The following is a 9,763-nucleotide window of genomic DNA, read 5'->3' as shown; positions in this document are numbered from 1 at the left end:
AACTCTATAATTTCATGGCTTCGGAATGGCAGCTGAAATATGACAGCCAGTGGAGATCACATCTAAATTCTTCCCTGTGTGTCTCTCTTTTCTGAAGCGAGCTGTATTCCGAGCACTATAAAATTACTCGCCCATTGCTGCCGATGTTCTGTTGCCATTTTGGAAAACGTCAGGGAACAGAGTTAGTTGTGTTGAGAGCTATGGAATTTAATAATAATGAGTATTCAAAAAGACCAGTACCTCTACTCTCGACTCCATTTCCTTGTTCCGAGAAGGTGAAACATGACAGTTCTGTGTCCTTCTCTTTCAAATTCAAAGAAAGGACGACTTATTTATCTTCTCCTAAATCCCTGCTCCTTCGTTATTCATTAATTAAATAAGTTTAAAGTGAAAAAGACGAGGGGAAAACAGTTTATCAACACCCATTAGCAGAGTTTTTTTTTCCGTGGATTTAGATACTTTTTTATTTTTGTTATTGATTTTTTTTAATTTAGTTTTTATATAATGTGTTTATGAAGATTTAGATTTAATAATTTATTTTAATTTGTTTTTTATATGATTATTATGTTATCAAAAATTATTTTAATTTGAGATGGTATCACAATAATATCTCATCATAGCAGTACAGTTTATTTTAAAAAAAGTTTAGTTAGATAAAAAATAATTTTAAAAAAAACTAAGTTATTAAACTTTATAGAATCAAATACTCAGTTTGTGAATTTTCATAAAAAAAATAGTTTCCAAAAAAAAAACATGTTAAATTTTAGAAAGTCCTTCGGCATAAAGATGGGTTTGATAAGTTTAACTTTTTTTTTAATTTATATTTTTTTTAATTGAGTTTCATAATTTGTTTCATTTTGTTTTTTATAAGATTATTATAGTCTTAAAAAAAGTCAGTATTGGGTTGACGTTCAATTTTACAATCGTTTATTTTTGTTATCATATAGTTAAATAAAAAATAATTAAAAAAAAATAAGTTATTAATCATAATGGAATCTATTACCTAGTTTGATAGTTTGACGTGATAACCTGAGTTACCCGATTCACGGGTATGACAGGTTTACACATCAAACCTGATATGTTGTTTTTTTTTTTAGTTTTTTATCCTTTAATTTTTCTAATTATTTTTTTATTTATTACTCTTCATATTAAATTGGTTGGGAATCAGAATTTATGGTTTAATTTTATTTATTTTTTATAAGGTTATCACAATCTCACATAGATATTTTTTTAAGGTTGATACTTAATTTTATAAACATCTATTTTTATTATAAAATTAAATAAAAATAATTTAAAATTATTAAGCTAATGATCCAAGTCATAAAGTGGCTGAAATTAATCCAATCTAATACCATTTAAATATTAAAAAAAAATTATCTCAAAGCTTTTTTAAAAACTATGACATTTATACCCATAATTCAAACTGTCTTTAAACTTATTAAATTATATGATTTATTTTATATTTTTTAACACAATTTAATTTGAAATTCAAACTCAAAAAAAAAGTTTTCAAGATAAGCTCTTGATTGAATTTCACAATACTGTCCCGAAAAAAAACCTCATTGCTCTTTTTTTTTAAGTTTTAAATATAGTCTGACCACGCTCTTTGCTATTGAGGCCAGGGAGAGCCAGATGAAACCAGATTTCAGCAACCACAGGTTTTTAATATATAGAAAGCACGTTTTACATGGTCATAGAAAGTACAATTTATGGAATTCTCTGTTGAAAGACAAGCCAGAAGTTGCATAAATATACACCAATTTGCAACATTCATTAATATTTATATCACCAAGGACACTCAGAACTCCCTCTCTGGGAACAGAATAGGAGCGACCAGAGACCAGGTGTAGAGACCTGCAGTTGCCCACCCAGTCAAGATACGTACCCATACAGAGGGCCATCCCACATCTACCAGCTTTCCACTCTCCCCAATTGAGGTTGACCATCCAGTCAAAAGCATTGCAGAGTACATGCTTGCAAGAGAGAAGATGATGTGGAAGAAGGAATAAGAATAAGTGACTGGCTTACAGGCCTTCTCCTTTTCTTCTTGTTCGTTTGCCTTGTTGTCCAATGGAAGCAAAGGTTTATCAGCACCTGATCCACAAGCAAAATGTCAGATTCCATTAAAAAATTGTCATATCAGAGGGACAGGAGAAGCAAAAACAAATTCTTATGAAAGCACATTTAACGTAGTCCTAACAGGAGAGGGGAGAAAAAAAGAACATGTAGAAAAGTAGGTGCTCCTAAATGAGACACGTGGATGAAGTTTTGGAATTTTTCATGGTGCAGAAACATTTTTATTCAAAAGAATTTCTGCACAAGTTCTTGGGATATCATATGAAAACTAATAAAAAAGTCTGAAATGTTTGCTAAAGATATACCTGCACGGGGTGAACTTGGTGGTGAGAGCAGGGTGGTAGAGGACCCAGCACGGACAGCAGAGTAGACTACTGACAGAACAGTTGTAAGCAGACCAATGGAAAGAGTGCCTGTAGAAACAGCTTTTGAATGCCTGTGAAGACCATTGCATTCATATTCCCTTGGTTCGCTGGCAAGTCCACTGTAGCATAGGTACATGCAGTACAAGGATATAACTGAAGCAGGCAAAACACTGCCATTTACCTGTGTTCCATGAAAATGACAGCCTATGAGACAGCAAATCAAAAGTTCTAATACCAGGAACGAAGCAAGTACAGCTATGCACACTAGGCATCCATGAAAACAACATAACAAACCATGACAGATATTATCAAATCTGCAAACAGAACAACCATGAGCACCCTCATGGAGAGCACATTACAGGTTTTTCTTTGCAAAAAACACGCAACATGAGCACAGCACAAAAGTTTCCTTATTCCTGAGGACCATGAGGAATTAAGTTGCATCCATGAAATGATTAAAAGTCCCAACATGAATATCATCATTCGTGGAAGACAATAAGTCCCTTGATACAGAGACAAATATCAGATAAATCTTGCATTCTTCTAAGAGTTCAGTGCTCCAAAGCTTATTAACACATCGTAGAGGGATACCAAACAAAAGTGGACCATTTAGCAAACCATCCTATCAGCATAATAGGTTTATATAACTTAGAACTCCTAAAAGCTTGAAATTGCATGGCATTGGTCATGGGATCACCGGTCCAAATCCGTGAGATGCGCGCGCACGCACCTATCACAGATAAACACTGACAGGGTTGGGGCATACATGTTCACTGCAATCCTTGATGAGCCTTTCTTCTATAATTGAAAGTATTATTCTCCTTATAACCAATTTTGTAGGCTCAGTCTTTTCTAATCAAATTAGAATACAACATACATAAACAAACTTATTTTGGAATCAAGCACATCTCTCTTACAATGTATCAGTTTTGAAAGCACATGTGAGAAAGTAAGAAGATGAATGGTCATAATGGTTGGATTTATTGGAACACAGAGAATTAAAACTTACTGCAGGGTGCAGTGCAACGATAGCAAAAACAAACGCGAAAATCAGGGTCATAACGATAAAGAAGGTGTTTAGTCCACAATCCTGTCCAGATGGAGTGAACCAATGAAAGAGAAGTCCTGAGAAGGCAAATGTTCCCACGTAACAAACAAGCGACACAACAAATAGAGCAACATACCTATACAAATAAAATTGCAAAATAAGAATCAGTTAATCTGGTCATGGAATGGGAAAAAAGAGGGCTAAAAGAAATGAAAGAAAAGGCAAAACTAACCAGAACTTTTCATCATATCCAACCCATTTGTCATTCCATCCATGAACGAAATCCAACAAAAGCACAACTTGAACAAGAAGAAACAATCCTGAGCCAAATTTGGATATTGACTCTGCAAATAAAAAAATCTAAGTTATCAGTTTGTGTCAAACTACAAAAAGTGTTTCACAGAGAAAGACATAGGAAGATCAGAAGCAGACAATCAATCTCTCATGGCATGTCTTCAGTCAGCACGTACTAAGAATTTCAGATTGAGCATTGCCTTAGTAAACATCATATCAATAACACGAGTTAATTTCTATCAATGACCCTAATCAGAATTTGATAAGTAATGCAATCCAGCTAACTGATACAGTGTATAGTATATTTAACTCCTGAAGTAAGTTCATTTCAATCATTCCTACTCAAACAGGCTAATACTGTTGTGTTCAAAGCAGTAGGTCATTGACCTGCCCATATATCGTACTTTCTATCACTACATAGAGAGAACCCCTTTTCCTATTTGCATTCAATATCAAGCGTACTCAACTCTCAACACATCCTCACCAAATTGCACAACAAACCGATCAACAACTCATAGCAATCTAACATATTTCAAAATAACAAAACTACCAAACAAACCACAATTCAGCACACAACCAGAGTCCAATGAGCCAGTCACAAAACCAATTTACCATAAAAGCTGACGATCTCATTCGGAAGGAAAAACATAAGGATCACCAAAATACACCAACAAACAACTTTAGCCATCCATCCACCATGATGCAAACTATCACGCGGATCCTTCTGATTTTTCACACCAACCATCATAGTCGCCAGTATAGTAAAAAACATAAAATTTCCCAAACTAACACGTAAAACCGCGTCCGTCTCGAACCATTCTCTATCCGGCGTCTTATGAAAATGATTAATCCCTAACATCCAAAACCAACAAAAATTATAATCATCATCATTAAAATTGGTGGAAATTCTTTGGTGAAATTAAAAGGGCTTGCTTACAAGGGAGTTTTTCCATAAGAGGGGCCGCAACTTCACGCAGAATCCAAGAAACGATTAAAGACAAAGCAAAGAGACCGCAGTAGGCGATCCTGGCGGATCGTCTGCTAATTCCAGATACTACAGTCGTACATGCATGACACGCACAAGAAGCGCAGCACGACGCCAGGCAAGAAGCTGCCCACATCTTGTTTTTCAACAATCTAAGCAAAATAAATAAAGAAAAATCAAAACTTGATCGAAAAAAACAAAACCCTAATCGGAGAAGGAGAAATTAGATGGTGGGTACCTGAGAGAATTGGAGGCAGAGGATCTGATTACAAGAGGGGAAAAGGATGAGTTTGTTTACTCAGTCAAGAAAGATTGATGCTTTTGTCTCTACGGTGTGGTTTTCTGCTTTTCCTGGAAGGTTCGTTGATGCTTGCCGTTGGATTATGCGGGTGGGACCTGTCTTTGTGGAGGGTAAGGATCAGGGCACAGTGGTTGTTTTATCTAGAAAATCAATGAGCTTAATTACGCCGGATTTCAAGTTAAATTAAAAACATTATTCGGTGTAACCCCGTTGATCAATTGTTTTTTTTTATTATTTAATTGATGCAATTAAATTCGGTTTAAACTTAATTAAATTAATATTAATTTTTCAAAATAAATATGTATCATTTTAATATAAAAAAATAAAAAACAGTTTTTAATGAAAATAATTAATTTATTTTCTTTCTCGGTTCCAGATTTTACAACTCTGAATCAGAGAAGCTTTTATATCTTTTTTATTTCAAGCATTATAAAGATTCTTATAGTCCAATGATCATTCATTTGATTGTTTATTTTAGATGTTGGGATGTTGAGAAATATAATAGAATTTGGAAATGAGTAAGGTTTTTGGATCACAAAGGAATAAGAACATTGATTGTTACCATTTAAATATGTTAAACTTATAACTATCATAAATTCATAAATAAATTTGCCTACTTTTATCTTTATGATTTTCTTCATATTTTACGAAATATTAACTAGAGATCCATTTTCTTCTCTTCCAAAAACTAAGTTATCAATTAAATTACTTTATATATATATTGCAAACACCTAGAAATGGTTCTAGTTTCAAAAAAAAAAAAGCCAATTCAAAATAAATTAACTTTTATATATAAACATTTTTAGTAATCTAAATCATCTGTGATGCAAATAAAAACAGAAAATAAAAGGTTTGTTACAAGTTGAAAAAAGCTCTTATCAAATATTGATTATAAGAATGAGATAATCCTATAAAAAACAAATCAAAATAAATTGTAAAACTTAATTTCTAATCAACCCAATATTAAAAAATAAAATTAAAAAAATATAATAAAAAAATAAAAAAGTGACCCAAGCCAACACAACTAACCCACAAAATTCATAACTCGGGTTATGAGATTAGGATAACTCCATAAAAAACAAATCAAAATAAATTATGGAGTTCCATACTCAGTAAAACTAATATTGAATGATGAAATTAGAAAAGAAATAAGAATGGGAAATAGAAAAAAGTCTTTAAAATTTTGAGGATCAAAGTGCAAAAATGGATCGGTTTTCACTGTTTGTTGCTACAGTGAAAAGCTAGGTCCCTTTAGTATATGTTAATAATAATTATAATAACTAGATCATTGCATGTGCTCTGTGGGTCAGATTAGTTTTTTTTTTTTTAATGTAGGTGGTTCTAATATGTTTTCTAGTAGAAAAAAAGTTAAATTGTTTAGGGTTTGACCTGATAAACTTGACAGGTCCCAAAATAACCAAAAAAATTGTTAAAAACATAGTTTCATAAAAACAAATTAAGGAAAAATATTTTTTAAAAAAATATTGAGATAAAAATATATTTGAATAACTCAGGATAACTTGTCAAATCTGTGACTTAGATTATAAGATTAAAATAATCTTATAGAAAGTAAATCAAAACAAAAAATAAAACCCAATTCCCAAATAAACCAATGTTGAAAGATGAAATTTTTTTAAAAAAATCAATAAAAAAAAGACAAAAAAATTTAAGTCAACTCAAGTTAACTTATCAAAGTTGTAACTTGGGTCATTTGTCTGGAATAACTCTATAGAAAGCAAATAAAAATAAATTATGAAGCTTAACTCTCAATCAATCAAATGTTGAAAGATGAAATTAAAAAAAATATATTAATTAAAAAAAGATTACAAAAACTCAAGTAAACCCGAGTTAACCAATTAAATCCATGATCTAGGTAATGAGACCAAGATAATCTTATAGAAAAAAAAATAACCTTAAATCCAAATCAATCAAATCTTAAAGGTTGAAATTAAGAAAAAAAAATTAAATTAAAAAATGAAAAAAAACTTGAGTTAACCTGTGACTCGAGATAAACAATATTAATGTTGAATAATGAAATAAAAAATAATAATATGAGTCAACCTAGGTTAACTCTCAAAACCTGTGACACGGGTAATAAAACCGATATAACTTTATAGAAAGGAAAAAATAATAATTATAAAGCCTAATTCCAAATCAAACAAATGTTGAAGGATGAAATTAAAAAAAAAAAAAAAGAAGCTAAAAATAACATTTTTTACTTGAGTTAACCTGTTAAACCCATAACTCGGGTCATGAGATTGAGATAACCTTATAAAAAATAAACAAAAAAATAACTCGAGTCAACTTGGTTTAACTTCCCTAACTTGCAATCAAGATTATAAACTGTGATAATTACATAGAAAGTAAATTAAAACAAATTATGAAGCTTAATTTTCATAAAAACAGGACACAATAAAACAACCTCAATCTACATAGGTTAACCAGCAAAACACGTAACATGAGTTATAAGACCGGGATAACCTTTTAGATAGCAAATCAAAATAAATCATGAACCTAATTCATAATTAACTCAATGTTGAAGAATGAAAATGAAAAGTGTTAATTAAAGGGGTGTGTTGAGAGTGTAGTAGTAGTTGCTTTTCAAAGTGTTTTTGACTCGGGAATGCATCAAAATAATTTTTTATTATTTTTAAAAAATCATTTTTGATATCAGCACATCAAAATCATCTAAAAACATCAAAAATAATGATTTGAAGCTAAAAAAATATAACATTTTCATTTTTTTTTTCAAAAGAGCTTTTGAAATGCAAAAACAAACAAGCTAAAAAGAAAAAAAAAAAAGTTTACTTGTTATACCCATGATTCAAGTAATGAGACTGAGATAACCTCATATAAAGTAAACCAAAATAAAATATAAAGCCCAATCTCTAATAAACTAAATGTTAAAGTATGAAATTAGAGAAAAATAGTATAGATTTAGAAAAAAAAAACAAAGAAAAAAAACACTATTGAAATGAAGTAAAATCACTCTAGTCTATTGGCTTGCACTCTGACACGGGCTGGATCAATTTTTTAAAAATGTAATAAAGAACATTAAGAGTGTTGGAGTTTTTTTGGCAATGCTATTAAACCCGCACACATAAGAAATTTTTTTAAAAGTATTAAGACGATGGTATATTGGATGACCTCAGTCACATGCAATTTGATTTATGAAGTTAGTTTGGGTTTAATAAAGAAAAATAGAAAACAATTCTTACTTAATTATATGATAAAAATCACATGCTCACAATTTCAAGCATCAATCCTAAAAATAAAAATTTATTTGAGATTGTAATAACCCTAAAATAAAGCAGAAAAAAACCATTCACGAAGTCTATTTCTCAACCAATTTAATATTGATAGATGAAATCGATAATAAATAAATAAAATATATTTTTTAATTATTATCAATATTAAGTAAAAAGAACAAATTGTCTCTAAAATGACTATTAAGCCCACGAAGTCAAGCTTTGGAAGTGATTTTTTTTAAAAGAAAAAACCCTTGGACCCAAGTTAAGTGTTATTTTGCATTCATAAGCATTTTTGCAACAACTTTGCAAAAAAAGAATAAAAAATACAACAATAACCTCGATCAATTAAAAAAATGGTTAATCCATAATAATTTAAAGAGGGCGAGTATGAAAGCTATTATAGAAAAAACTTGTAAATTAACTGTTTCAACCCATACTAATTGATTTGAGCCTGAATTTTCTAAACCTAGATTAATATTTCAAATTCACAACAAATGAAATTGAAAACTTGGGCTCAATTTAGAGTTTCAATTATCAACCAATTTAATATTAAATGATAAAATTAAAAAAAAATACCTAATTAAAAAACTAACCAAAGCAAAACAAAAAGAGAAAAGAATGAGCATCAAATATGAAAAGAGAAGAAAATGAAGGGATGAAATTGAAAAAAAATAAAATTAAAAATTATCTTAAATAAAAAAAAAATCAAACGAATGAATATCAAATTTGTTTGACAAAAAAATTTAAAGAGGATGCAATTAAAAACAAAACAAAATTTGAGAAATGAATTAAAATAAAACAAATAGAAATAAAAAAATGAGGGACAAAATCAAAAGAAATATAACTTAAAGGGATGATATAAAAATGTGGAAGGTTAGATATGAATTTCTAGGAGAAAAGAAAAATAAAAAAAAAATGTTAGAAGTTCATTGGAGGTTTAACGATTACACACGCCGCACATGTAGAAAAAGGAGGTTGAGACGAACCGAATGACTTGGCATAATAATATTTTTGATCACGGGAGTTAGCAACATATATCAGCAACATACGTCAAGAACTTTTTGTATTTTTTTTTGAAAATACTACTCTACCATCGAGACCCAAGCATTATTATAAAAAATCATTTTAAAATTATAAATTAACACCTCAAGTCAAGCTTTTTAAAATTTGAATTGAATGGTAATAAAGTAATTATACAGTAGCAAAAATATAAAATGTCAAAAAAACCCTAAATTATGGTTAAATGATTATTTGTTTTTAATGGTAACAAAGTCATTTCAGTGCAAAAAAATAATAAAAAAATCAAGACACCCTTTAACAATTAAAAAATAACAAATGAATAAAAGATAAAGATTATTTTACCCATAAAAAACCAGTTTATTAAGAGTTTTTTCAAGTATAAAACTATAAATTTATTATTATAATACACAGTAAACAAAGATA

General features: G+C 29.9%; 1 protein-coding gene across 1 annotated transcript; it reads right to left on the bottom strand.

The window, feature by feature from the left end:
* Positions 1-1,643: 1,643 nt before the first annotated feature.
* Positions 1,644-5,165, bottom strand: LOC118054696 (uncharacterized). Its single transcript, XM_035066365.2, has 7 exons — positions 5,007-5,165; positions 4,721-4,920; positions 4,396-4,635; positions 3,722-3,833; positions 3,451-3,625; positions 2,382-2,622; positions 1,644-2,094 (listed from the first exon to the last, which is right to left on the bottom strand). The coding sequence occupies exons 2-7, from the start codon at positions 4,902-4,904 to the stop codon at positions 1,799-1,801; spliced, it is 1,248 nt and encodes a 415-aa protein (XP_034922256.1). The 5' UTR covers positions 4,905-4,920; positions 5,007-5,165; the 3' UTR covers positions 1,644-1,798.
* Positions 5,166-9,763: the final 4,598 nt, after the last annotated feature.

Source organism: Populus alba, chromosome 3, assembly GCF_005239225.2.
Source record: "Populus alba chromosome 3, ASM523922v2, whole genome shotgun sequence".
NCBI lineage: Eukaryota > Viridiplantae > Streptophyta > Magnoliopsida > Malpighiales > Salicaceae > Populus > Populus alba.
The sequence above is the reverse complement of the archived record's forward strand: the minus strand, read 5'-3'. Positions and strand labels throughout refer to the sequence as shown.

Excerpts from the sequence above, each read along its gene's own strand:
- LOC118054696 (XM_035066365.2), bottom strand. The coding sequence starts at position 4,904 with ATGTGGGCAGCTTCTTGCCTGGCGTCGTGCTGCGCTTCTTGTGCGTGT. Across the intron at positions 3,626-3,721 it reads GGATATGATGAAAAGTTCTG|GTATGTTGCTCTATTTGTTG; the intron begins GTTAGTTTTGCC and ends TTATTTGTATAG. Across the intron at positions 2,623-3,450 it reads TCGTTGCACTGCACCCTGCA|GTAAATGGCAGTGTTTTGCC; the intron begins GTAAGTTTTAAT and ends CATGGAACACAG.